At 41.7% G+C, this 27,978-nt stretch overlaps 3 protein-coding genes and 1 long non-coding RNA gene across 18 annotated transcripts in view; 3 read left to right on the forward strand and 1 right to left on the reverse strand.

Moving 5' to 3' along the window:
• Nucleotides 1-3,872, forward strand: part of LOC105484876 (complement C3b/C4b receptor 1 like) — a 99,273-nt gene extending 95,401 nt beyond the window's left edge. For all 3 annotated transcript variants that reach the window (XM_071079576.1, XM_071079582.1, XM_024793822.2), the window contains one exon: nt 3,786-3,872. The gene's annotated coding sequence lies outside the window, so the exon portion shown is untranslated. The remainder of the gene's footprint in view (nt 1-3,785) is intronic.
• Nucleotides 1-3,873, forward strand: part of LOC105484964 (complement C3b/C4b receptor 1 (Knops blood group)) — a 235,838-nt gene extending 231,965 nt beyond the window's left edge. Inside the window, exon 39 of one of the 2 annotated variants that reach the window (XM_071079569.1) lies at nt 3,786-3,872. In XM_071079569.1, coding sequence (XP_070935670.1) covers nt 3,786-3,798 — 13 coding nt within the window. In that variant the 3' untranslated portion in view covers nt 3,799-3,872. Of the gene's footprint in view, nt 1-3,785 lie in introns of both variants that reach the window. The other variant, XM_071079563.1, reaches the window with a different exon arrangement.
• Nucleotides 1-18,320, reverse strand: part of LOC139358501 (uncharacterized) — a 30,325-nt gene extending 12,005 nt beyond the window's left edge. Inside the window, exon 1 of the long non-coding RNA XR_011613501.1 lies at nt 17,999-18,320. This is a non-coding gene — a long non-coding RNA (uncharacterized lncRNA). The remainder of the gene's footprint in view (nt 1-17,998) is intronic.
• A 51-nt stretch (nt 18,321-18,371) lies between these two features.
• LOC105484874 (CD46 molecule) overlaps nt 18,372-27,978 on the forward strand; it is a 43,978-nt gene continuing 34,371 nt past the window's right edge. For 4 of the 12 annotated variants that reach the window (XM_011746963.2, XM_011746962.2, XM_011746966.2 and 1 more), the window contains exons 1-4: nt 18,372-18,630; nt 23,786-23,974; nt 24,382-24,484; nt 26,494-26,579. In XM_011746963.2, the coding sequence (XP_011745265.1) occupies nt 18,534-18,630; nt 23,786-23,974; nt 24,382-24,484; nt 26,494-26,579 (475 nt within the window). In that variant the 5' untranslated portion in view covers nt 18,372-18,533. Of the gene's footprint in view, nt 18,631-18,760; nt 18,990-23,785; nt 23,975-24,381; nt 24,485-26,493; nt 26,580-27,978 lie in introns of those variants that run through there. The other 8 variants (XM_011746972.2, XM_011746967.2, XM_011746969.2 and 5 more) reach the window with 5 other exon arrangements.

The following is a 27,978-nucleotide window of genomic DNA, read 5'->3' on the forward strand; positions in this document are numbered from 1 at the left end:
AAGGAGTTGGGCTGATTAATCATGCAGTCATACTTCCTTGAGTGGGTGTGGCCAATAGCTAAGTAATTGTGGCTATGTGAGGAGGGCTGATTATTCCTTATCTGGAGCTCAAGCTTTCCTCACAGAAACACAAGGGCATAAAGGGCCTTATGGCAAAGAAGAAGGAAGCCATGTGGGAAACACAGAATATGACTGGAGAGTATCGTAGTGGTCCTCAAGTCAGAAGAGCTGTTTATCCTGGAGCTAAAAAAGACTGACGGAGATAGAATAGTGTAGAATAGAACACGATGGCCTGCTTTATGGGAGAGCCACTATCACACCAGGTCTGGAGGGGTTCAGGCTGACGTCTACCTCAAACACTGGAGACAATTCAGAAACTGCATAAGCAGTCCGGAGACTTACTGAGAAACTAAAATGAGGCTGGGCGTGGTGGCTCAGGCCTATAATCCCTGCACTTGGGGAGGCCGAGGCGGGTGGATCACCTGAGGTCAGGAGTTCGAGACCAGCCTGGCCAATGTGATAAAATCCCGTGTCTACTACAAATACAAAAAATTAGCCAGATGTGGTTGTGGGCGCCCGTAATCCCAGCTCCTCAGGAGGCTGAGGCAGGAGAATCGCATGAACCTGGGAAGCAGGGTTGCAGTGAGCCAAGATCACGCCACCACACTCCAGCCTGGACAACAAGAGCCAAACTCCCTCTCAAAAAAAAAAAAAAAAAAAAAAGAAAGAAACTAAGACAGAAGTGGATGGAATTCACATACAGAAATCATCTCACCATGGCCAGGTGTGGTGGCTCACGCCTGTAATCCCAGCACTTTGGGAGGCTGAGGCAGGCGGATCACAAGGTTAGGAGATGGAGACCATCCTGGCTAACATGGTGAAACCCTGTCTCTACTAAAAATACAAAAAAAATTAGCTGGGTGTGGTGGTGGACACCTGTAGTCCCAGCTGCTCGGGAGGCTGAGGCAGGAGAATAGCGTGAACCCAGGAGGCGGAGCGTGAACCCAGGAGGCGGAGCTTGCAGTGAGCCGAGATCGCGCCACTGCACTCCAGCCTGGGCAACAGAGCGAGACTCTGTCTCAGAAAAAAAAAAAAAAAAAATAGAAAAAGAAATCATCTCGCCTTTAAAATACTCCTCAAGGAGGTGTACTTTAACTATCCTAGTAAAGACGGTATGACCCCCCACCCCCACATTCCTAATCTCTCTTATCCTGCTTTTTTTTTTTTTGTATACTTATCCTTTTATTACCCTTAATTAAATAATTATGTTCCATGTTTATTCTCTCTCTCCCTCCATGAAGTCAGGGATTTTTGTCCTATCTTCACCAATGGATTCAAAACAAATCTACACTGTCCCTGGAACAAAGAGAGTCTCAATAAATACTTACCAAATGAATGAGTGAGATAAACACCACTAAGAGTGTTACCACAACGGAAAATTTCTGCCATAATTCTTTACCAAGTTAAACAGTGTATCTTTAGCTTGTCCTAAACTTACTCCTGGTTTCAAGGCTCCAAGGAGTTCCATTAGAACTCCTTGTTCTAATATACAAACTGTCACAGTCTGTTGGTATAGACAGTTGGGCAGCTATAACAAAAACTCCATAGACTGGGTGGTTTCAATAAGCATTTAAGCTGGGTGCAGTGGTTCCCACCTATAGTCCCAGCTACTCAGGAGGCTGAGGCAGGAGTACTGCTTGAGCCCATGAGTTTAAGGGCGGCCTGGGCAATATGGCAAGACCCTGTCCCTAAAAACATTATTTCATTTCTAAAAACCAAGCATTTATTTCTCATAGTTCTGGTGGATAGAGAGTCCAAGATTAAGGCAACTGCAAATTCAGCGTCTAGTGGGGCTCGCTTTCTAGTTAATAGACTTCAATCTTTTCTCTGTGTCCTCACATCAGAGAAAAAGAGTGTGGGAGCTCTTGGGGGTCTCTTTTCTAAGGGCACTAGTCCCATTCACAAGGGCTATTTGAGAAGTAATTAGATCCTATAAATTTTCAACGTATAAATTTGGAAGGATACAAACATTCAGTCCATTGTACAAACACTGAATTTGATAAGCACATCTGCTTAAATGATATCACGCTTATTGATTTCATGTGCCTTTTTCACCTTTGTTTCTATCTAAATTCCATTAACCCAGCTCTGAATTCACTCAACCAAGATGCTATCCCAAACAACTCTAGTCCAAAATAATGTTTTTCTTTGAAACTCAGATTTCCTAACTATACTATTTTAAAAATAAACTAATGTATTTTAAGGGTAATATCTCATCATTATTAAAAACAAGAAATAGGGGAAAATATAAATGAATGTAAAAATTACCTGCAATAATCTCTACCTAGTAGTATTCTTAAGCTTCTTTGCATATTATTTTACACTTGCATTTACACTTTGAGATTATATTGATTGCACAATATTGAATCCTGCTATTTTTTTCACCAAATGACAAACATTTCTCCCATCATGATAACAGTACATAACCACTTGACATTTCATGTGTTGTTTTTTGCCTGTTAACTCTATTGCATTCATTTACTTGCTTACTCTTAAAGTATTCTTAGCCACTTACAATGTACCATACATTGTGCTTATGTGTGTTTTCTTTCACATGCTAAACTAGCTTCTGATGAAGAGACATTTTTAAAAAATATATGCTATATCAGTTTTTACTTTCTCTAGGGAGAAAAATTGATTTTTTAAAAAACATCTCCCAAAATCTCTGAGTATCATCAAATGAGAAATGTTCAGCAATCAACTGAGCAACTTAAACAATTGAAAAATGAATTTACGAAAATTTCAGTTAGCCTCATCTTTTTGGAAATACTACTGTTTTACATCAAAGTACACCTCAAATTGTGTACACTAACTACTGATCACCTTTTAGTAGGTATAAAGTCCTTAAAAATTTTGTTTCAACTTTCCCTTTTAAGGTTGGAATTTTGACCACAGTGTTCCACAGGAACAACGTGAATCATCTGTGGCAAAATATGCTAGTCAAGAAGTGAGTTAGAATCTGTGCCAAGCTAAGACCTTGTGCACCCAGGTTCTGGGGCGGAGTAAAGAGGCAGGCTCCAAAGACATAGCTGTGTGTTGGACATGAGAGTGTTTGGAGGAATACAGGTAACAGGTGATGCTGGGAAGTCTTATGAGATGGAAAAAGAATGAAGATAAGGAATCTGGTGGCAGTAATAACTGGGGAGCAGACGAACTAGAGGGCCTCATCAGGAGGTTCGTCAATTGGTGGAAGGACACCATTCTCGGCCTTAAAACGAGAGGCTGCAGCATGGCTGGGGAAGCACGTGGATACCTCGTACTAAATCCACTACTGCAGCTCATTCTTGACTGTAATTAGAAGAGAAGGACATGCTTTCTGAAGCTGACCCCTCCAAGATGACCAGTTCCTATTTCTGCCCCCTGCTACCAACATGGTTTAGAACAACAGACTCAAAAAAATTTCTTCTGTTATGGGTGACCTGTACGTTTTCTAGAATGGAATGAGGCTCTTTATTTAGTAGCTCAACTCTGAGAACACTTTTTCTTTGGACACAAAAAAGGAAAAGGTCAAGTTAATCATTAATCTCTCTCTTATTTACTAATGTCTCCATTTGTGCCATACTTTCTGTGTCCTACACAGCAGCCATCACAGAGGGCAATAAACACTTCTAATGACCTTGTAATTTATATGGAAATTCTAGCATCACGATTATCAGCCTGTAAATTCTGGGTAGTTCAATTGTCGACCATGCTGTTAACTAAATGAAAACATCCTGTTATTTCAGTGTCCTTCCTTGACAAAGTACTATACAGCTGAAGAACATCTCAAATACAATTTTGGTTGGAAAGGAGCCAATCGATTTCAACAGAATCAAATCTGGGCTTCATAAAGTCTTTGAAGTGACTTCACAGAGATGCAGACATGTGCACTTGAAGATGCTGCCGCTTCCCCAGTACCTAGCAAAGCTCCTCCCTCTTTGTGTGCATCACTGTGAAACCCCCACCCTTCTGCCTCGTGCTAAACGCACACAGTACCTAGTCAGGGGAAAAGACTGCTTTTAGGAGATAGATAATGGTTTGGATTACTTAAAGAAATAAGGTGTTGCCTGGAATTGCTGGTTTATAAGTTGGTCATTTTTCTTTTTTAAAATATTTGTAATATGGAATGGGCTCATTAAGGAGAGCTTGGAAAATGTAGAAAGTTATGAAAAATAAGTCACATATAATTATGCTACCTAGTGATAACCATTCCTAATATTTTGATTCATTTTCTGCCTATCTTCTTTGACATATGTGTTTTTTTTTTACAAATGTACTTTTTCCCCCTTAGTTTCCTTTTATTTTATAGAGCAGAACCCTAGTCTTTTAAACAGTTTGGAGTGAAATATATGCTGTATCAGTTTTTTCTCTAGGAAAAAAATTAATGTACTAAAAAGGCATTAAATGACTACTGTGGTTAAGACCACTTGAGAGAAATATTTGGAATATAAGCTTTGGATATTTTCTTTTCTTTCTTTTTTTTTTTTTTTTTTTTTTTTTTTTTTTTTTTTTTTTTTTTTTGAGACAGATTCTTGCTCTGTTGCCCAGGCTGGAGTACAGTGGCATGATCTTGGCAACTTCCGCCTCCCGGGTTCAGGTGATTCGCCTGTCTCAGCCTCCTGAGTAGCTGGGACTATAGGTGCCCGCCACCACACCCGGCTACTTTTTTGTATTTTTAGTAGAGACAGGGTTTCACCATGTTAGCCAGGACGGTCTCAGTATCCTGACCTCATGATCCACCCGCCTCAGCCTCCCAAAGTGCTGGGATTACAGGCGTGAGCCACCGTGCCCAGTGAGCTTTGGATATTTTCTAAGCTTTATCTCAAAAGTACTATGCTCTGTATAAAAAAGAACAATAAAAATTGAAATGAAAGAATAATTGTTATTATAAAAGTAAGTAGCTTTTGTATGAATTCAGAATATACTAAATTAACTTTTAAAAGCACAATTTTAAAAATATTTATCAAAATAATAAACATGTTCTGGCATTTTTAAAATAAGTGACTTTGTGTTCTTTAACCAGTCTACATCTTTAGAGATCAAAAATTTGTTATGTTATTATGGGCTATGCTAACGACCTCTAGAAAACATCAGAATATTTCTGGATATTTAATAATAGCTTTATATATGATTACTGCTTATTTCTGTATAATTCTGTTTAATAGTTGCTTCAAAGGTGAATTCGGCCACATTTATTTTGACAACAATATAAAGAGAGAGATAGACATGAACCTGAATTTCAATTTTAAATCATGCAAGATAGGACAAAAAACAGCCTAAGAAAAATCTGTCAGGCCTTTGAGCCCAATCCAAGTCATCGCATCCCCTGTGACTTGCACATATATGCCCAGATGGCCTGAAGTAACTGAAGAATCACAAAAGAAGTGAAAATGCCCTGCCCCGCCTTAACTGATGACATTCCACCACAAAAGAAGTGAAAATGACCGGTCCTTGACTTAAGTGATGACATTACCTAGTGAAAGTCCTTTTCTGGGCTCATCCTGACTCAAAAAGCTCCCGCACTGAGCACCTTGTGACCCCCACTCCTGTCCTCCAGAGAACAACCCCCTTTGACTGTAATTTTCCTTTACCTACCCAAATCCTATAAAACGGCCCCACCCTTATCTCCCTTCGCCAACTCTCCTTTTGGACTCAGCCGGCCTGCACCCAGGTGATTAAAAAGCTTTATTGCTCACGCAAAGCCTGTTTTGTGGTCTCTTCACACAGACGTGCATGACAAAATCAACTGATAAACTGCAAGAAAAAAAATGCAACTTATACCACAAAGGGTAATTGTTTTATTATTTAGAGAGTGCTTAAAAATTCAAAGACCAAACTTCTCTCCACCCCACAAAAATGGGCAAAGGACATACAGCTAGGTCACCAAGAAAGAAGAGCAAGTAGGCAGTGAAATACATGTAAAGATACTCGATAGGACTTTTGCTTATCTGGATCGTTAGCAAATCTCTTATTTCTTGGGATTTTGAAGAAGTAACTTTTAAAAGAGGACTTAAGACTAAATGTTTGGGAATTGGCCTTTTTTAGAATTAAAATTTCCCAACAAAAGAAAAAAAATCCTGTGTTCTTTATGTTCCAGAATGGGGTAGGTCACTGAGCAATATGATTAATAAATATGTAATGCCTGTGTCTTCTGTTTTGTTTTGTTTTGGAGACAGGGTCTTGCCCTGGGGCTGGAGTGCAGTGGTGCAATCTAGGCTCACTGCAACATCCCCTGTGAGTTTTTAATTGCAAGAAAGCCAAAAGATTTTTTTAATTACATCAGTTATAATGGGAAATACTGTATATATTATGATAAAATACTTTATTGCCAACTTGTATTATTAAACAATTCGGCTGACCTTTGACCTTACATTTACATCTGAAAAGCAGTGTGATAGGAGTTATTAAGAAACTATTTTAGGCAGATGGAGGGGTACTTGGAACGTTTTAGTTTCTTTTAAAGTAGCTCCAGAAATGTTTCTTGTCTAGCAGGAAGGCCCTGGCTCTCAGAGCTGGGCCAGCAACCTTTAATATGCAAATGCAAGCCATTAGAAACTGGGTCCACCCAACATGGTAATTCCCACTGTTTTCCTCTTGCCCTAGCCGGGACGTGTGCCTGGCCATGTGGCCGCCCCCACATATCTCCCCATGTGTAGAACATCTTGGTGCCCTGTATTTGCATATTAAAAGGCTAGGGTGGGAAGGCCAGTTTTTCACAGTCTATGTGAATGACATCCCTGGCCAAATCAATCCCCTGAGCCCTGTGCAAATCAGACACCTCCTCCTCCAGCCTCTACATATATTTGTCTGTTTTCCACCCCACATGGGGGTCTCCTGTCTTGGGTTTGGAGCCCCTCCACCCTCTGTCTCTGTAAAGGGGAGCTTCTGCCTTCTTTCTTGCCTATTAAACTCTCTGCTCCTTAAAACCACTCCATGTGTGTCCGTGTCGTTTTTCCCAATTCAATATGAGATGAAGAACCTGGTTGGTGTTCCTCCACTCCTCAGAGCCGTATCATTTTGGTGCATGGGCCAGGAAAGGAAATTCATTCATCAGACTGGTGAGTATGGAGTGGATCTCAACTTTAAATCTGTCCTTTAATCTCAAGGCTGTCTTCCAGCTACCCTGTCACCAAACTTTCTCTTTTCAGCGGTCTCTTACCCTCTCTCTGTGCGTCTAATGTGCAGGAATCTTTACAGTTCACGGCAAAAACAGTTCATGGTCTGTTAGAAAAGATCACGAATCATGGCAGGCAGTAACTTAATAAACGTCTCTTACTCTCTACCGTTTCTCTGGCGAGCACATGGTATTTCTAAGCCACCTAGTGGAAATAAAAATCCTCTTCATGAGACACATTGCCGGTTCTCTGCAGTACATTGCAGCTTTGCTACTTTTCCATTTTGCACTTTTCTACTGCTACTTCTGTGGACGGGAAAGCTCTGCTTTTAACAGGAGCAAGATGTCTTCTGCAATCACATTTTAGTCTCCATATTGTCCCACTGGCAGAAAAACGAACATTCAGTTTCTATGGTCCTTTAAGGCGTGTATTCTGTCTCCTATTAAGACAGTACTTAATTAGTGAGGGAATTTTAAGTCCAGAAGTTAACCGGAACCATTTTTCTGTGGGTAAATGCTTTAGCACGGACTATAATAGCAGGATATAGAGTTCAATCTAGCATGCCCCCTCCCTTACAGGGACCTTGCCCAATTACATGATTTTTCTTGAAATCCATTTAGGAAGGAATACAGGCCACACAAGTCTAGGAGGTCAAAGGGAAATAAAAGGCAGAGGACTAAGACTGTTTGGGGACGGCGTGACTAAGGCCCAAAAGTTTAGTTCCTCTGGTGCCATAGCTTGGAGGGTAACGCCTGCAGTCATGGGTGGCACATTTAAACAAGTGCTGGGAATCCAGGAACCCTGGAGGGAATATAGTTGGGGGGACGCCCTCTACTGTTTTTGTCTCTATCCTGGATCACATACCGAAAGGAAGGAGACTAAAAGGACGCTTTTATTCTCACTTCTCTTTCTAGATGGATAACAAATCATCTTTTAACATGCACTCCCCTGGAGTGTATTTTAAAGCACTGGGACTCCTTCGACCCTGAAACTTTGAAGAAAAATGGCCTATTTTCTTTTGCACAAGGGCATGGCCTTTTTACTTCCCCAAAATTAAAGAAGTAAGTTACAGGGGAACCATCTGAGGATCCCCCTTATTTGGGGGCCCTTCAAGTTCCCTTCTCATTGCAGGGCCTCAGACAAGTAAAAGGAGTCTTAGGACTATTTTCGGACAACCCTGATGGGTATATAGAAGCTTTCCAAAATTTAACTCAGGTATTTGACTTCTCATGGAGGAATGTTATGCTGTTTCTAAGCCAAACCCTAACTACAGCTAAAACAGGCAGCTCTGCAAGCAGAAGAGAATTTTGGAGATGAGCAATATGTCTCCTATAGTAGGCCAAAAGGGAAAAGAGAAAATAGGGAAGGCAAAGAAATAGGGGAAACACCATTCCCAATAGGAAGAGCCAATACCTCTTGACAACCCTAACTGGAACTCCTTTCTAAGGTGTTTTTCCTGTTTTTGCAGTTTAAAATGGATTCTATCTCTTTCATAATGTTCTTCCAACCTGGGAAATGTTAATTTTCCAAACCTTAAAATGCTTGGCTTAGAGTTGAGCCAAGGGGGAAGGGAACCCAGAAGCCTGATATGCTGGCAAAAGGGTAAAAATTTCTTACTAGTCAGGCTTTTGACTTCTCTCTCCCTGTGCAAACCAGTAAACGGGATAATAAGGATCATAATTTATATTATCTGTAAAATTATAATTAATGAAAAAGGATTTGTGAGGTTGGTCTTAAGCTGCAGACAATCTGATGTGCTCTGCATGTCTTTCTGTATGGTTCTGTCAAAGAACGGGTATCTTAGGTTAGGATGCAGGCCCAGTACCCCATAAGCCTGCTGTTCAAGGCAGCCCAACAAAACGGTCAGTAACGAACTTGGCTACAGGACTCCATCTTGTTTCATGTCCTTGGGAACATAACCTGTAACCACATGGCAATACTTTGTTTTAGTTTCTGCCATTTTACAATGGTGGCTGTCTTCTTGTGCTGAGTCAGTTCCTGGGTGACAGCCACAAAGTCAGATAAGCCAGTTTGTCAATGTGGGTGGTGCCAGCTAATCCATCATGAGCAGGGTTTACAAAATATCTTAAGCACTCATCTTGAGAGGGTCAAAATCTTGTAGCCTCCAGCTGCATTACCCCTAAGTCATGGTTTCTAATCTTATGGCTAGTTTCTTGGTGTGGTCCCCTGGCAAGAGGGGAGTATATCTTAAGAAAGTGCTGTTATCATCTTTGTTTTAAACTATACACTGTAAACTAGACTCCTCACAAAGTTGGTTCAGTCTATGCCCAGGGATGGGCAAAGGCAGCTTGGGGGCTGGAAAAAAAATGGAGTTGTTTGGGTTGGATCTCCTTCGCTGTCTCAGTCACAATTTGGCAATGAGTTTCAAGAGCTGCCTATCTCCCCTTACAAAATACCTTGTACACTTGTAGTTAAATCATAACCTACTTAAGGCTTGTTGGTTTCACCTGTGAGGTTACTTTTTGTAAGGTTTAAGAGTAAAAATCTTAACTGCTTGGTGTGGCTAAAGTCAAGTAACAAGGAGTTTAAAAGAATTTGCTTAAAGAGTGCTCAGCTTAATTAAAAGTCGATATTCAAGTTATAGGTATATTTAAAACTTTTTCTGGAAAAAGACTCTTCTGTCAGCTGAATCATTTTTCTCAATTTTTTGTCTTACCACTCTTAATGCATGCATGAGAGGCCCTAAGATAACTTCTGGTAGCATGGGACTCCTTGGGAAAACTTCTGGTAGCATGGGATTCCTTGGGAAAAACCGAAGACGCCACTTTGGGGAAAAAACAAAAAACAAAAAACAAAACTGTTTTCCTCATGAAACCCCAGGAATTAAAAGGAGATAGATCCCTCTCAAAATCAAAGGCTGTGTTCTGTTTTGCATTGTGTTATCTGACGGTTTTGAGTTTTGGGGTATCAAAAATTACTTCGCATTTTGAGAGAGCTTTGGTGTGTAGTAACCAGGTAGGAAATATACTTTAAGGGATAGCTAATAGCAGTTATAAATCAGAGAATCATGCTCTTGCCCTCCTGAAAGATATGGAAACATCCCCACCCCATCCCACCCCCAACTAAGAGATGAGACTCCCATGAGGGATGGGCTAATTACAAAATAAGCCGATTGGTTTTGGGTTGCCTTGCAATGAAATACATGATAGAAGCACTACACTGTTTTCTCCCATAGTATCTATATGGTCTTTTCATAAATTGAGCATTGAAATAAAAGTATAGCAAGGAACTGCCCTTTAGTAAAAGGGTTATAAAAAGTTTGTTACGCTTTTACCTCATGGTCAAATTGGATTAGATGGAATAATCTATAAGGTTTCATTTAAACAAATTGGGGTTTACATTAACAAACTAATGCAAGGCTAAAATTTGTCTTTGAACAGGATTTTCATGTCATAGTAAAGGCTAACGAAACGTTTTTGCCTTTTGAGTCATCATTTTGGCAAAATAATTTAAGGCAATCTGGAATTCTATTTCATAACATCTAGTGTTCTAAACCTCTAACATTTTAACAGTCATCTCAAAATCAAACTTCAAGTTTCAAAATTTTCCTTCCTGAGGGATGGCTTTTTGGATGGTTCAGAGGGCCCCTGAAACATTCAGAAAAGAGGTAAACAGGATTATTTGACATGTTTAGTCATATGAGATTGCCAAAATGATGTCCAATCTTCTTTTAAGCCATATTTTGATGAATAATATGTGTTCCAAAATTAGATGGGATTTCCAAAATTCTAATGTCTAAGTATATGCTATCAGTCATAATTAAGGGTAAAATTACTGGAAGCCACAGAGATAAATAAACTTCTTTTTCAGTCATGTTTTTAACTGTAACTATCTGGGAAATGTTGCCATTCACAGATAATTGTTCGTCTTGCTTTGTTTCTTCTCAAAACACGGTTTATAACCCAGCTATATTAAGGACTTTAACAAGTGTTCTCAAATGCAGGTTTTTAACAGCATTGAACACTGTAGCACTGGAATAGAGAAAGGACGTACAGGACTCACGGTGGCTCAAGCCTGTAATCCCAGCACTTTGGGAGGCCGAGACGGGCGGATCACGAGGTCAGGAGATCGAGACCATCCTGGCTAACACGGTGAAACCCCTTCTCTACTAAAAAAATACAAAAAAACTAGCCGGGCGAGGTGGCGGGCGCCTGTAGTTCCAGCTACTGAGGAGGCTGAGGCAGGAGAATGGCGTAAACCCGGGAGGCGGAGCTTGCAGTGAGCTGAGATCCGGCCACTGCACTCCAGCCTGGGCGACAGAGCAAGACTCCGTCTCAAAAAAAAAAAAAAAAAAAAAAAAAAAAGAACTGACATGTTCGCAGATATTAAACAAAACAAGAGTTAACTAAAGGGACTGCACTCAGAAAGTTAAAGCAGACTTTTTAACTTTTGCTTGGAATATTGCTGGTCCTTGTTTTTTTTTTTCCAGAGTCAAGGAAACTTATTTTAAGCTATTTCTGGCCTTTAATAATTGAGTAAGGTTTACTACTGTGAACAAAATTTGGAGCATGTTTATTTTTCTCTGCCTGCTTCCTCTGGAATTTGGAGACTATCTGTGAGTATTCTTAACTTATAGCAATATAGTTGTTTGCATCAGTGCAATAAGAATCCTTTTTTTTTTTTTTTCAACAGGACACAATTGGAAAAACTGGTTATTTTACCAAGGCTTTGACTGAAAGGATGTGTTTCCCTTTAAGGAATCAAGCTTGACATGCAGAGCCAATAAAAAGCCCTTGGGGAGAACTGGCCTCATACCTTGTCTACACAGTCCCTGCACAGAGTTCCTAACCTGCGGTCAGTAAAGAATGTCACTTTCTAACAGGTCTGGGAGTTCCGAGTTTATCTTGGGATCTCAAGAGGCGAGGATCACCCAACTCACAGGTATTTGCGGATACAAACCCATGGTGGGCTCTGAAGGTCTTATCTGGAATTCCTTATGGAACAGAGTTTCATCAAAACCAATCCAAAAGGCCTATGTAAAAATAATCATTCTTGCTGCATTTTATGCAAGTAATCAGGCCAAGTATAAGATTAAAGTTTATTCTACAAACAACACACATGGTCCTATCATAATTTGTTTTTTACCAAAAACGAGGACTGGAGAGAGAAATTATGCTCCAAAGCTTATCACATATTTGTCATTAAATCCTAGTTTCATTGTTTTTAAGCTTTTTGCCTACATTTTAAACTAACCCTGCTTATTCCTGAAAATCAAGAGATCTCCTGCAACTTGGAAGAAACAAAAAAGGATGGGTAATGTAAAAATCTGGATCAATATGCGAATTCTGGGCAATTATCCTGCAAATTCTGCCAGGTAATGAAAGTAAGCAGGGTGCCCATAAACTGGAGGTTTCTTTGTTTGGGAAAATAAAACCAAGGAACTTCACAAACCCCAAAGGGAAATTGTATATCTTAGAAAGTAAAATTTTAGATGGAAATTATCTACCACACCACACTTGTGGCAATTGCTATACTCACTCTACTGTATGTGATGGAGTTATACATGGTAGCATCTTCTAACTGAAATATTGGACAGAAAGTTTCCATTGCTGTATATTTTGCTTAATTATTATCCTTACAGGAGGGATAATAGTTACTAACAAAAAGGAAGCATCAAAGTTTTACTGAGTCTGCTAGGACTTTTTATTGGAATTAGTGATGCACTTTCAAATGAAACATGCTGCTTCTGTATTAACACCTCTACTAAAGTACAGGAAAATCTACAGGTACTTGAAGATCAAATCTAGCCGGGCGCGGTGGCTCATGCCTGTAATCCCAGCACTCTGGGAGGCCGAGGAGGGCGGATCAGGAGGTCAGGAGATCGCGACCATCCTGGCTAACACAGTGAAACCCTGTCTCTACTAAAAAATACAAAAAATTAGCCGGGCGTGGTGACGGGCGCCTGTAGTCCCAGCTAATCGGGAGGCTGAGGCAGGAGAATGGCGTGAACCCGGGAGGCAGAGCTTGCAGTGAGCCAAGATCGCGCCACTGCACTCCAGCCTGGGCAACAGAGCGAGACTCCGTCAAAAAAAAAAAAAAAAAATCAAATCTAAATCATCAACAAGCTCAAGAAAAATGCAGGCTTTAGTCCCGGGTAGTTACAATCCCTCTTTAATGAATTCCAGTCTTCTTTATGGAATTGGTTAAACCCTTTATTAAGCCCTCTCTTGCTTATATGTCTTGTATTAATACTTAAACCCTGTATACTCAATACTGTAACTCAAAATTGTTTCTTCTCTAGAAGCAACCAAACTCCAAATGGGTGCTGCAAACTGGATCACGCATGAACACACCCTATTTCCAAGAACCCTTAGATAGACCCCAGGAAGAGCCCTAGCTGGTGTTCCCCATTTGACGTCCATTTTCAGCAGGAAGTAGCCAGAAAAAGTCATCACCCAATAACCGCCTAACAGCAATTAGGTTGTCTCCTCGGGGGGTTGGGGGAGAATGTGATAGGAGTTATTAAGAAATTATTTTAGACATATAGAGAGGAAAAGGGGTCCTTGGAAAGTTTTCATTTGTTTTAAAGCAGCTCCAGAAACGTTTCTTGTCAAAAAGAAAAGCCCAGGCCCTTAGAGCCAGGCAGGCAACCTTAGATATGCAAGTACCGGCCATTAGAAACTGGGCCCACCCAACATGATGATTCCCATGGTTGTCCTCTTGCCCTTGCCCCAACATGTGCCTGGCAACATGGCCCCACATATCCCCACGCGTGTAGAACATCATGGTGCCCTGCATTTGCAAATTAAAAGACTAGGGTGGGAAGGCCAGCTTTTTCGCAGGCTATGTGAATGACATGCCTAGTGAAACCAATACGCTGAGCCCTGTGCAAGTCGGGCACCACCTCCTCCAGCCTCTACATATATCTGGCTGGCTTCTGCCCCACTTGAGGTCTCCACTCTCGGCTTTGGAGCCCCGCTCTCTCTGTCTCCATACAGAGGAGCTTCTTCCTTCTTTCTTCTTTCTTTCTTGCCTATTAAACTCTCCACTCCTTAAAACCACTCCACATGTGTCCATCTTGTTTTTTCCAATTCAATGCGAGACAAAGAACCTGGTGTTCCTCCGCACATCGGAGCCCTATCAGCAGGGGCTGGACACCAATTGCTCTCTGAAGCTATTCCTAGTACTAACATTCTTTGTTTTGTTTGCTTTTTTGGCACACCAAGTATATAAAGTTTATGAGGCTTAAATGAAATTTTCTTTCTACCATTACAATGAGAAAGGAGTAAAATACTTTATTTTTATTTTGCAAATCGACTTATGGAATATAATTTCTAATATACTTATGTTTTTAAAGCCTTCAAAAGCCAAGAGGAAACAAAATACTATCCATTCCTTCTGAGAAATGCACCTCTTTCTATACCTGATTGTTTTCATAATCCCTGTGTTCATATGTAATGCCACAAAAATGCTCTTGATAGTAACAGGAAAGAGGATCAGACACAGCTAACCATAAAGGTCAGTTGGCTGGCAGCTGCTTAGTAGATGCAAATAGAGGCCCATTCATACTACTACACCTGCTCCTGAAAAGCATAATGTAAATACAGTATACTAATTTATGAGGCAAAGAAACATCTAACATCAAATTTTATTTTATTTTATTTTTTGTTTTTTTTTTTTTTTTTTTTTTTTGAGACGGAGTCTCGCTCTGTCGCCCAGGCTGGAGTGCAGTGGCCAGATCTCAGCTCACTGCAAGCTCCGCCTCCCAGGTTCACGCCATTCTCCTGCCTCAGCCTCCTCAGTAGCTGGGACTACAGGCGCCCGCCGCTTCGCCGGGCTAGTTTTTTGTACTTTTTAGTAGAGACGGGGTTTCACCGTATTAACCAGGATGGTCTCGATCTCCTGACCTCGTGATCCGCCCGTCTCGGCCTCCCAAAGTGCTGGGATTACAGGCTTGAGCCACCGCGCCCGGCCCTAACATCAAATTTTAAAAGAGTTGGCCACAGTTTAATGACATCCCTGCACACCAGCCACCACCCACACTACCCTTCATAAGCCCCTTAAAGGAGATCCCATAGTTCCAAACGTGGTCCACAAACACACATATCCTCCATTCTCTCCTTTTCTTCTCTTTGGCAGTTTGACAAAATCTATAGGAGGAGTTGGAGGAAACATCAGTGTTTAATCTCGAAAATCCACTTCATTCAAAGCTTTGGCTTCAAGCTCTACCCCTGTTAAGGCCTCAGGAAGTTCATTGTCGACAGCCTCCCTTTGAATTGGTCACTAAAATGATCTCAAGGCTAAGGGATAGACCACAGCTCCACTTTACAAGTAAGCTTGCAACACCTGATTTAGGAAAGTTTGCTGTGCAGACATTTGTAGCTCATCCCTTTTACAGACAGATCTCGATTTGTTTTCTAGGGTCTAAAATTATTTAAATCAAAATCTCTCGGCCGGGCGCGGTGGCTCACGCCTGTAATCCCAGCACTTTGGGAGGCCGAGGCGGGCGGATCACAAGGTCAGGAGATCGAGACCACGGTGAAACCCCGTCTCTACTAAAAATACAAAAAATTAGCCGGGCGCGGTGGCGGGCGCCTGTAGTCCCAGCTACTCAGGAGGCTGAGGCAGGAGAATGGCGTAAACCCAGGAGGCGGAGCTTGCAGTGAGCCGAGATCGCGCCACTGCACTCCAGCCTGGGCGACAGAGCGAGACTCCGTCTCAAAAAAAAAAAAAAAAATCTCTCAGAACTTTCTGGGCATTTGGTAAACTCATGCTGGGGGAGAACTGGCAGAGACATGTTAAATGCCCTTGACCACAAGAACCATTCATTTCATCCAACATTTACCAGTTATTCATTGTATACCTATTATAGATTTTGGCACTGTAGATATAACGAGAAAATGCTATCCCTGACTCATGAAACTTATCCAAAAAGTAGAGAACAAGGCTCAGAGCCATTCAAATGAAGCCTCAGTTGAATCAAATAAAAATACGTTTTAAATATTTAATGTGAAAATCTTCGAGTATGTTAAGAATGGCTTGATTAACCCCAGGGATAGAAATTTTACTGATTGAAAGAAAGTTTCAATAAAATATCAATCTTTGAATCTTATCTGACACTTGAAACTAGGAAATCAAACACTAGCCATATTTTTTCTTCTATAGTTTATAATAAAATTCCTCATGAGAAAAAAGACATTTTTCTTCCAAGCCTGAAAATAGATGGAGAATTTTTAACATTTATTGTTGCAGAGGACAATAAATAGACTATCCACTTTCGCAAATGAGTGCTGGCATTGAGCCACAGAACATGTCTGTCATATAACTCTTTCACACCATACATTAAAAGAAATAATAATTTCCCCTCATTGAGTTTCCTATTTACTATCTCTTTAATTGTACCTGCTTTAATTGCTGTCATGGAGCGTCTGAATTTTATAATCCAAGATACTAAGATGTTTATTTGATATACCACCTCCACACTTAATGTCTTATAATCTCTGCCAAGAATTTTAAAATTTTTGTTGCTCTGACAGGAAGAGGAATTCCATGGTTTGGTGAACCCAGAAAGTCTTCAGTACATCTCAGTTATAAAACTGCTAAATACACTTAAGTTCTATAATTCTATAAGACCCATTTGAGGTTTACACACTGAGCATCCAGTTCCTCATCTTCCTCTTCATAGGTTAACCCTGTGTAATACAAGTTCTACTCCCATAATTCTATGAACAAAACAGCCCTTGATACATAGGTTTGATTTTTAAAATATATTTTCTTTACTTTATTCTAAATGTAATATAAGGTCAACATAGAAAACAGAAAACTGAAAAGCATAAGGAAAGTGAAATATCTATAATCTTATCAACCATTATTTTTGTTGTATTCCCAGTTTTTTATATATATTAGTATGGTACTTTTAATAAAAGTAATGCCAAAAGGCATATGCCAATTTGAACTCTGCTTTTTCCACTTACAATTATATCAGTTTCTCATATTTGCTATTCTTTTGCAATATTTGCTGCATAGAATTCCATCACACAAAGCTAACTACCAGAAATTCCTTATTACTTTTGCTAGACACTTAGGGTTTACATTTTTTAAAATTTATAAATCTTTGATCACAGCTCTGATGATTTCTCTGGGAACTGATAGCCCAACAGAACTCATGTCCACTTTAAGACTTTTAACATTCTGAAAAATTGTATTACAAACAGAGTGCTGGTCTCCCTGCAACACGTTCACTCACACTGGCTGAGGTTTTAATTCTTTGCCAGTCTGAGAGGAAGAAATGCCAACTCTTTGTTTGCTCTTGTAATGCCAGTCATGTCCCTTTTTTCCCTGTTACCAGTCATACCGGTTTACTACTCAGAACCCTACAAATCAATCCTGCTCATTCTTAATTTTCCGATATTCTTCCTAAGATTGTTTCACCAGAAAACTTCTCCCCCTTATCCACTCTTCACCTAACAATTTCTACCCACCCCAATCCTCCTGCATTCATTGCTTCCAACTGGCACGTAGGACACCCTTGGTCTTACATTGTTTATGCATGTGTATTTCGTCTTCAATAAAACATTCAGTTGCTCAAGGGCAAGGGCCCCATAGAGTCTCAATATGCTAACGGCCTGGTGTTGCCTAATAATTTAGATTCTGAGGGGTCCTCTCCAGGGAGGGGAGCAAAGAGCAAATTATCTTAGGGGCTGGGAGTGCAGAAGTCAAACCTTTGAGATTGTGAAAACAAGACGGCCCCGAGAAGATTCAGTAGCAGGTATTCAAGCAGGAAAAATTCACATATTGTTTCTAATAATGCCTGACTAATGCAAAATACCAAATAAGGGCCCAGGCAGTCCAGACAGCCTGCAGGGCCCCAGGATAAAACTAACCCTGAGGGGTGCTGGCCCACGGTGACCCCCTGCCTGGACTCTGGATCTCTGTTTTTACGTCGAAGTGCTTTATTCTTGATTCTCGAGTTCCCGGAAACGATGACCAAAGCAGCTTAGTTTTCCACCCTTCCTTGGTCACAAATATGACGATGAGGCAGCCCTTTCCCGCACGACGCCTCAGGCTTCCGGGATGGTCAGCCAAAAGTTTACCAAGAAAAGAGGCGGGTCCGGGAAGCCAGGGCAGGTAGGCCCCGCCAGGGCCACGCCCTGTCTCCTCGAAGGCCAACGGCTGCCTCTGAGCCCCGAGGCCCGACCCCACAGCCCGCCGATTGGTCCCAGCCTCCCTCGTGAGTCGACTGACTTCCGCCCCCGGCGCGGTTCAGGCCACGCCCACCTGTTCTGCGGCCCTAGATACTTTGTGAGTTGGTGATTGTTGCGTACCATAGCCGGACTCAGAAGGGGCTTCCCTGCTCGGCTGGCTCTCGGTTTCTCTGCTCTCCCTCCGGAAAAATAGCGGCGCCTTCCGCATCGCGCCATGGCTTCTTCCGGCCGCCGCGAGCGTCCCTTTTCTTCCGGTCGGTTTCCTGGGTTGCTTTTGGCTACCCTCGTGTTGCAGCTATCCTCCTTCTCCGGTAGGACCCCGGGGCGAGTTCGCGCGTCCGCGGCGAGGCTAGAGCTCTGCGCAGTCAGTCGGGCAGGAGGCGCGGGGCGGGGCTCACTGCACGTCGTGCCTGCCTGGGATAGAGAGCGAGGCCAGGGTTCTCCTAGGGGTGTAGTGCTCAGATCCCGGGGGTATGTGGCGGGGATTGCGGGGACCACGCAGAGCCCGAGGTGAAGCTTGTTTCGGGGCGTGGTGTGCGCGGCCGGCATTTACGCAGGATCTGGCTGTGTCCCCTTCAAAAGCGTGAACAGTGTTTTCGGGATTGAGCCCTGTCGACAAGGGGAGTGCGGACTGCGCGCCCCAGGTGAGGGCGTGCTCTGGAGTGCACAGGTGGGTGGGAGTGTTGCTAGGGCCCGTGCTGTGCCCGTGGTGAGAGTTTGCCCTGTGTTCCCTTGGTGCCTTGGTGAGTGGAGTGTTCATTAGGGCTTGGACAGTACCCGCGGTAAGGGTTGCAGTGCGTCTGCTGTGCCCCATGTGCTGGACTGGGCTGGGCAAGAGGGGCCTGGCCAGGTGTTGCTGGGAGCCTGTTGTGCGCAAGTGGCCTGTGTGCGGAGTTCACTGTGGGCAAGACAGCTAGCTCACTGTTTGCTTTGAATGGAGTGAGCGCGGACGCTGGGGCTGGGGAGGGCATATTGGGTGAGAGCAGGCTCTCAGTGCCTGGGGTTAGAGAGGTGTTAAGGGCGCGCCATGCTTTTTGTGCCTTCTGTGAACAGACTTCTGTGTTGCCTGAGCTCCTATTAGTTTTTAAATGGCTGCTTTTTTGGGTGGGTGGACCATCGAGTCATCTTCCTGTTCCCAACCAATAGAGACAGTATCTGATTCCATTACCTAATGGATTTTTGACATTGTTTTCCTTCTTTTCATTAGAGTCATATTTGAGAGATGTGAAGCAACCTAAAAAACACTGGTAACCAAGCCTAGTGAGAAATTAGTATCCTAACAAAGGAAGGCAAATAATGTTAATCTTGTTTTCCCCTACAGCTCATAAACTAAAGCTTAAGGCCTATCCCACTAAATTTGTATTGTATTTCATTGAATGGAATCAGTAATTTTAAAAATGCATGCTAGGCCAGGCGCAGTGACTGACGCCTGTGATCCCAGCAGTTTGGGAAGCCCAGGCGGGGTGAGTGCTTGTGCCCAGGAGTTCGAGATCAACCTGGGTAACATGGCAAAACCCCATCTGTACAAAAAATACAAAAATTAGCGGGGCATGGTGGTGTGTGCCCGTGGTCCCAGCTACTCTGGGGGCTGAGGTAGGAGATTCGCTTGAGCTCAGGAGGTGAAGGCTGCAGTGAGCTGTGATCATGCCACTGCACTCTAACCTGGATGACAGAGTGAGACCCTGTCAAAACAAAACAAAACAAAACAAACCGCTAAGAAATACATGCTTATTGTATGACACGAACAGAATCAAAAGACAACTATTTTTAATATTTTGGTATATTTCTTTCTGACTTTATGTGCGCTTCATGTGTATCTATGTCCAAATTATATTTAGGATCTAATAACGTATAGTTTGTGTTGCATTTTTTTCCTTAGGAGCATTTGCTCAACGAATATGGGTTTTGTATGTCTATTGCTATTACACTGGTAGGCAATAACAAACCATTCCTATTTTCTTGATCCTTTTTTCACTATTGGTTTACACACACGTTCATGCAGGAAGATAAGCAGAGACTTTGTTTTGTTCGATGCTAAGTGCTCAGTGCCGGGAACACAGTAGGTAACCAATCAATTATTTGCTGCAATGTATTGGGAGTGGCAGACATTAACCAAAACTTAATAGTAACAAATAAATTATGAACCAAGGGAAGTTCTCTGGAGGAAAGGAGTATAATTTTCAGATATAAATCTGACAGCATTTAACAGATGTCTCGAGGGAGGGAAGGCTTTTCTGCTCATCAAACAGACTTTGGGGCATCTGTGCTTGCTGTTCCCTCAGCCTGGGAACACTCTCCTCCTGACCTGCTGCAGAAACAGGCTTGCTCTTCTGCAAAGTCAGCTGGAAGGTTATGCCCTAGGAGACCTTCTCTGAACGCCCCCCCGCCCCCGCCCCCACAACGTCCCCGCCCCCACAACGTCCCCGCCCCCACAACCTCCCCGCCCCCACAACGTCCCCGCCCCCACAACGTCCCCGCCCCCACAACGTCCCCGCCCCCACAACGTCCCCGCCCCCACAACGTCCCCCATCTCAGGTTGAACATACAACCCGGTTCAAGTCCCTCTTCACTTGTAATCACCCTTTTAAAATGACCTTTTCTGTTCTTTGTCTCTCCCTGTTAGAATGCAGGGATCCTGCCTGTGTTGTCACACTTGTGGTTCCAAAAGCCTCATTTGTTTGCCTCCATATCTGTTAAATACCAGAAAATTAAATATACTATTCGGCTGGGGATTAGAGCCTAGGAAAAAGCTCCTCCTGCCTCCAAGAGGAAGGTTGTTTAAAGAGCTCTGCTCAGGATGGTCTTTCTGTGGTACCTAAAAAGCTAGGGCAGGGGCAGCTGAGGGCCAGAAAGGATCTGTCTCCCCTGTTTGTGTTAACTTTGCAGAGCTTCTGGTACTTCAGTCTTGCATCTCACTGATCATTAAAACGTTCATTTTGAAGGAGGGTGATGGGAGTAGGGAGCAGTGGTGATAAGAAAACGAGAGGACTTTTTCTTTTTGTCTTTTACGATTAATGCTTAGAATAGGCTTAGTGCTAGAAGTGCGGCCTGAGCAACATAAGGAGAGCCCACCTATACAAAAAATTTGCCCACCTATACAAAAAATTAAAAAAAAAAATTAGCCAGGTGTGATGTTGCACGCCTGTGGTCCCAGCTACTTGTGACGCTGAGGGGGGAGGATCACTGGAGCGCCCGCGGTCAAGGCTGTAGTGAGCCCTGATTGTACTCCAGCTTTGGTGACAGAGTGAGAGACCATGTCTCAAACCAAACAAAACAAAACACACACACAAAACAAAACAAAACAGGAAGTTGAAGAAGATGATGAATGCCATTTGAAATAGAGGAACATACAAAAATAAAATGAATAGGGTGCAACATGGAAGATAAAACTAAGAATGAAGAGAAGGAAAAACAAGGTTAAGTTTGAGGTTCATAAGCATAAATCAAGACAGGTATGAAACCTAGAGAAAGTGAAAATGAGAACTCACGATGTTAGGCAGAGAGAATACATGGATTAAAATAAACATTCAATTTTTGGAGCAACTCAGTCTCACAAGGAGAAGGTTTTGTAAGCAGACAGTGCTGTGCATGGGAGACCTGCCCTCTCAAAGGTAATTGCCAAATGGTTCCAGATAGCTGAAGGAAACAATGTATCAAAGTTCAGGCCAGTCTCATTCATTCCTCCAGTAGAGGAGCTGCTTTTTTGGACAAAATCCCCAATCTCCTGTTGTGTGTGGTCTCTTCTGCCTATTTTAGGTGTTTTCCTTATTTCCGATGAAAGAAGCCAAGATCAGTAAGTGCTTACACAATAGCTTCTCAGTTGCTTACTCGGCATACTACCATGCAAAGAGAGCAGTCCATATCCGGTCACCTGTCAGGATACCAGAAGACTGGGAGATAGGCAGCACGAGAAATGGCCTAATCTTCTTTCTCCACTGTGCTGTAGAATGATTGTTTTCAATATGAAATTGGTTACAATATATTATTCACATTGTTTTGTGTTTGACAGCAGTGGACTTTGAGTACCAATTTTTTTTGTGGATGGCTACTATGAGTGACATATTGTGCTGCGTGTTGTGGCTGCATGGATGAATGGAGTTGGCCATGTTAACTATTAAACACAAAAGCATGTGATAATTACCTGAGAGATCCATGCAGGAGGAGATTCCAGGGGAAGTTGACTGATCACTGCTTCCCAGGGGGAGGCAGAAAATGCTTCCTGGAGGAGATGATGGGTGGATTAAGGAAGATAAAGAGTTGAGCAGGAGTTGTAGCTACTGGCCAGGGAGGAAGGGTATTCAGAGCAGAGGGAGCAAGGTGAGCAACAGCACCAGGATGTGACCCTACTGGACTGCCAAGCTACTCAGTGTGGCAGAGTAGGGCAAAAGAGGCAAGAAATAAGGAAGAGGATTAAATCACAGGGCAAGTAATTCTGAAAAGCAACAGGCTTATCAGGAATAAACACTCATCATCATAAACTCAGACTTTCACGTTATTATCTGCCCTTTTAGGGCAGCTTGAGCCTTTTGTTTGACTTAGCACAACATGAATCCAAACTAGGGTTGTTTGATCTCCCCAGGCACAGTAGCAGACAATTTATTGAATACTTATTGGCAGATAGAGTTTGTCAGTGTCAGCATTTCTTTTTTTTTTTTTGAGACGGAGTCTAGCTCTGTCGCCCAGGCTGGAGTGTAGTGGCCGGATCTCAGCTCACTGCAAGCTCCGCCTCCCGGGTTTTTTACGCCATTCTCCTGCCTCAGCCTCCCCAGTAGCTGGGACTACAGGCGCCCGCCACCTCGCCCGGCTAAGTTTTTGTATTTTTTAGTAGAGACGGGGTTTCACCGTGTCAGCCAGGATGGTCTCGATCTCCTGACCTCGTGATCCGCCCGTCTCGGCCTCCCAAAGTGCTGGGATTACAGGCTTGAGCCACCGCGCCGGGCCTAGTGTCAGCATTTCTTGAGCACCCACGAGGTGGGTGGAGTCTAGTAGAAAAAGAAGAACATGTTCCTTGAACCCCAGGAACATGCCTTTTAAGAGAAGATAGCCTGAAGCGACAAGCTATTATAAGTTAGTGTTTTAAACTATGGAAGAACAATCTGAGCAGAGTGCTCTATACTGTAGAAGACTTCTTAGAGGAGAAGTTACTTTTGAAATGCATTTAGAAAAATGTGGGGAAAGATGCGTCTGTGTATTTTTTAAGACCAAAGACATTAATGCTGTCTCTTCAGTTTATTGGTGAATGTTTATTCCCAAAGAAACCAAAAGCTAATAGGATTGTTACTTAAAACATGCAAGTCCCATTTCCTCCACTACTACCAGCACTCAGGTAAAAGCATGGAACAATCATTTAAAATCTTGCCAAGGGCCTTTCTGTTTTTTCTGTACTACTTGCTGCCAGACCACAGTCATGGCTCATTAAAGTGCTATCAGTACTTCATCTTCACGTTCCTATTCTCTTATCCCTAGATGCTTGTGAGGCGCCACCAACATTTGAAGCTATGGAGCTCATTGGTAAACCAAAACCCTACTATAAGGTTGGGGAACAAGTAGATTATAAGTGTAAAAAAGGATACTTCTATATACCTCCTCTTGCCACCCATACTATTTGTGATCGGAATCATACATGGCTACCTGTCTCAGATGAGGGCTGTTATAGTAAGTAAACGAGCCCCCCCTTTTTTTTTTTTCTGCTTGCTCTAGAGATTCCTTCCTTCCTTCCTTCCTTTCTTCCCTCCTTCCTTTTTTTTTTTTTCTGCTTGCTCTAGAGATTTGCACACATTTTGGGGTACATATTCCACTATGGTGATAATGATTTTCTTCTTGTGGAATGAGGTTTAAGATAGCAATGCATTATTGCAGGCTTTGAGAAATCAAAATCTCCAAGAAATCTTTTTCCTGGCAGTAGATTGCCTAGGTGAACATGAAACTGAAATTTGCCCTTATAATAGGTAAATAAAGAAAATAATATTCCCATGCATTCAAAAGAGCACTGCAGAATTTTGATTCTGATTCAGATCTGTTTTATAACTGGATTGAAAACCGTCAAAATTATTTTCTTTTAGGAGAAATGTGTCCACATATACGGGATCCTTTAAATGGTGAAGCAATCCTTGCAAATGGGTCTTACGAGTTTGGTGCTGAGTTACACTTTATTTGTAACGAGGGGTAAGTTGCTCCTTAGAGGAAATAAGGGAAATGTTAGTAATTTTATTTTTGTTTTGCTTCTCTTCTTAAGCTTTCCTGTAAACTTAATTTTGCTTTCTATGTGGCAAGTTATACTTCTAGCCAAAAAACTCTTGGATGTTTTATGGAGATAGGCAAGATATTAAAGTAAGTAGAAAATAATTGATACTGAAGGAAAGCAAAACTCCTTGTTATTTCTGACAATAAGTCTGTTGTAAGCATTAAGAATGTAGTAATCATGAGAATTTATCCTTCACAACTGAGTGTCCCCTATTTAAATCCGCCAACTGTTAGAGTTTAAGTAGGGCTCACAAAAATGAGAAATAGAATTGCCAACTACAGATACGCTTGTATCCAGATGACTCTGTTAAGTGTTACCAGACCAGACCAAAACTGACCTGGTTAGCCTTTACCATCATGTTCATCAAAATCTCTCAGTTGAAAAACCTTATTTTTGAGACTGCTACAATGTGAAGCATCTCAAAAACCGGTACTGAGCGCTCAGTAATAGCCTTTGTTCTGTAGAGATTTTGAAGTCTTATATATTGGAGATACTAGACATTTGAGATAAATGTGCATTTAGAGAGTAAATGTAATTTTCTGTCCATTTTCTCTTGCTAAAACAGAACACTTAAGGCTAGGCATTTATAAAGAAAAGAAATTTATTTGGCCTATGTTTCCGGAGGCTGGGAAGTTCAAGGGGATGGCAGTAGTGTCTGGCAAGGGCTTTCATGCTGCATCATAACATGCTGGAAAGTGAAAGGGAAATGTAGCACCTGCAAAAAAGACAAAGCACAAGGGAGGGGCTCTCGCTTTATAACAATGTGCTCTTGTGGTAACGAATCGAAGCCTACAAGAATGAGAGCACATTCCCTCAAGAATTAATGAACACCCTCTAGAAAGGCATTATCCTGTTTAATGACCTAATCATTTCTTAAAGGCCCCACCACCTCTCAGTGCTGTTACACTGGCAATTAAATTTCAATATGAGTTTTGGTAGAGACAACCCAGATTCAAACAACAGCAGTAATACACCATAATATAGAAAAAGTAAGTGAGTCTTGGAGGAAAAATCAGCTGTGACTATGTAAGGCAACTGACAGTTTTTAAAATTTGGTCAAGTAGAAATATTGGAATATTCAGTTGACACATACTGCTTGCTCGGCACACTGAGGGATACCAAAACTTTAAGACACTGACCTTCCTAAAAGAAGTTCTAACCTTATTGAGAGACAATATATACTGAGAGCTATAAAAGCAAAATCCTAAATGAGGAATACCAAATAAGTAGAATTATTCATGATGATTCAGAGTCCAGAAGGAGGAGAGATTCCTATGAATTTAAATCAGGGAAGATTTCATTGAGTATAGGGGTATACTTAATGAAAGTATTCCTATACTCAATGAGCTATTCCTAGAAATACACTCTGTTCTAAATAATATTAATAGGAGCTAAAACTTACGTGCACTAACTATGTGCCAAATGCTAACTTATCTAATCCCCTAAACAACCCCATGTACTGTTATCCCCTTTTAATCAATTAGGAAACTGAGTGAAGGAACTTTAAGTGATTTACCCAAGCTCAAGCAACTAGGTAAGTTGAGAAGCAGGGACTTGAATCTAGGCATTCCAGCTCTAGGGCCTGTTCTCTCTACACAGTCCTTGTCCTTACTGTGCAAAGTGGTGTGAGAAAAGGCACAGAAATGAATGTGTGATGTGATTGCAGGAGGCAGCAAAGAGGTTGGGCAGAAAGGTACAGCAGAGTTATTTAGACATCTTTGCTCTTGGCCAATATGTATTCAAATGGAGAAACTCTATTTGATTAAATTGCAGGTTTATTTAGCACTTTCATTATATAGTATGTTGTTTAAGAAACCACCTCCTCAAACTACTGCAGTATAGAAAAGAAACCATATAAAAAGTTCCTTCATTATTATGTGTGTCTTATTAATTGCTATGTAAAACAGTAACCCTTTGTTTTCTCATTTAGTTATTACTTAATTGGTAAAGATATTCTATATTGTGAACTTAAAGACACAGTAGCAATTTGGAGCGGTAAGCCCCCATTATGTGAAAGTAAGTAAATTCTTTTTTTTTTAAATTTAGACCAGTAGTCCTCAAAGATTTTTGCCTCAGGGAACCCTTTACACTTCAAGATTAACAAAGATCCCAAAGAACTTTATTTTATGTGGGTTATATCTATTGGAATTTATCATATTGTAATTCAAACAGAGAGGTTTTTAAATAATTATTGATTCGTTTTGGTTTTGTTTTTGTTTTTCCTAAGACAGAGTCTCAGGCTATTTCCCAGGCTGGGGTGCAGTGGCACAATCTCAGCTCACTGCAGCCTCAGCCTTTCGGGTAGCTGAGACTTCAGACATGTGCCACTATGCCTGGCTTTTTGTAATTTTTGAAGAGACGGGGTTTTGCCATGTTGCCCAGGCTGGTCTTGAACTCCCGTGCTCAAGCAGTCTGCCTCCGTGGGCCTCCCAAAGTGCTGGGATTACAAATGTGAGCCACCCCACCTGGCCTGATTAATTTGTAAGAATAGATGCAATACAAATTAACATATGTAACATTTTTTATGAAAAATAAAAATTTTCCAAATAAAAATAAAATTAGTGAGAATAGTGGCATTGCTCACATTTTTTTGCACATCTCTTCAACATCATGCAAAGTCATGCTAAGCCTTTGGAAAAAAATCAGTGTATTCTTATTAGGATCAGAGTGAAAAAAGACAATAATATTTTGGTGGCATTGTGAACCACCAATTTAGATAATGAATATATTTATAAATTGCAAAGGATTTCTCCACCAGCACTGAGTTAAGCATATTTTCTCATTAATTGTCAGCATTTCTTGTAATGACTAGAACAGAACTTAGCATGGCCTTGCAAATAAATATAGGCGTATTAGGCCGTTTTTGTATTGCTGTAAAGAAATACCTGTGACTTTGTAATGTATAAAGAAAAGAAGTTTAATTTGCTCATGTTTCTACAAGCTCTACAGGAAGCATGATGTTGGCATCTGCTGGGGGTTTGGGTAGACGTCGGGAAACTTAATGATCATTGGGAAAGACAAAGGGGGAACAAGGTGTCTCACGTGGCAGGAGCAGGAGCAAGGTGGGGAGGACGGGAGGCATTGCACACTTTTAAATAACCGGATCTCCCAAGAACTCAGTATCATGAGAACAGCACCAAGGGGATGGTGCTAAACAACTCATGAGAAATCTACCCCCATGATTCAAACGACTCCCACCAGGCCCCATCTCCAACACTGTGGACTCCAATTCCACGTGAGATTTGGTGAGGACACCGATCCAAACCATGTCGATGGGCATTTACACTTTGAGAAAATGAGATTTGTTCTGAAAGTTAGTTACTACATTAATGGTTTGAATTTGGGATAATATATTTGCTCATAGAAACCTTCTTTTAAATCCATATTGAATTCACAACCAGCTGGTAGAAACCCT

This window comes from Macaca nemestrina, chromosome 1 (assembly GCF_043159975.1).
Source record: "Macaca nemestrina isolate mMacNem1 chromosome 1, mMacNem.hap1, whole genome shotgun sequence".
Taxonomy (NCBI): domain Eukaryota; kingdom Metazoa; phylum Chordata; class Mammalia; order Primates; family Cercopithecidae; genus Macaca; species Macaca nemestrina.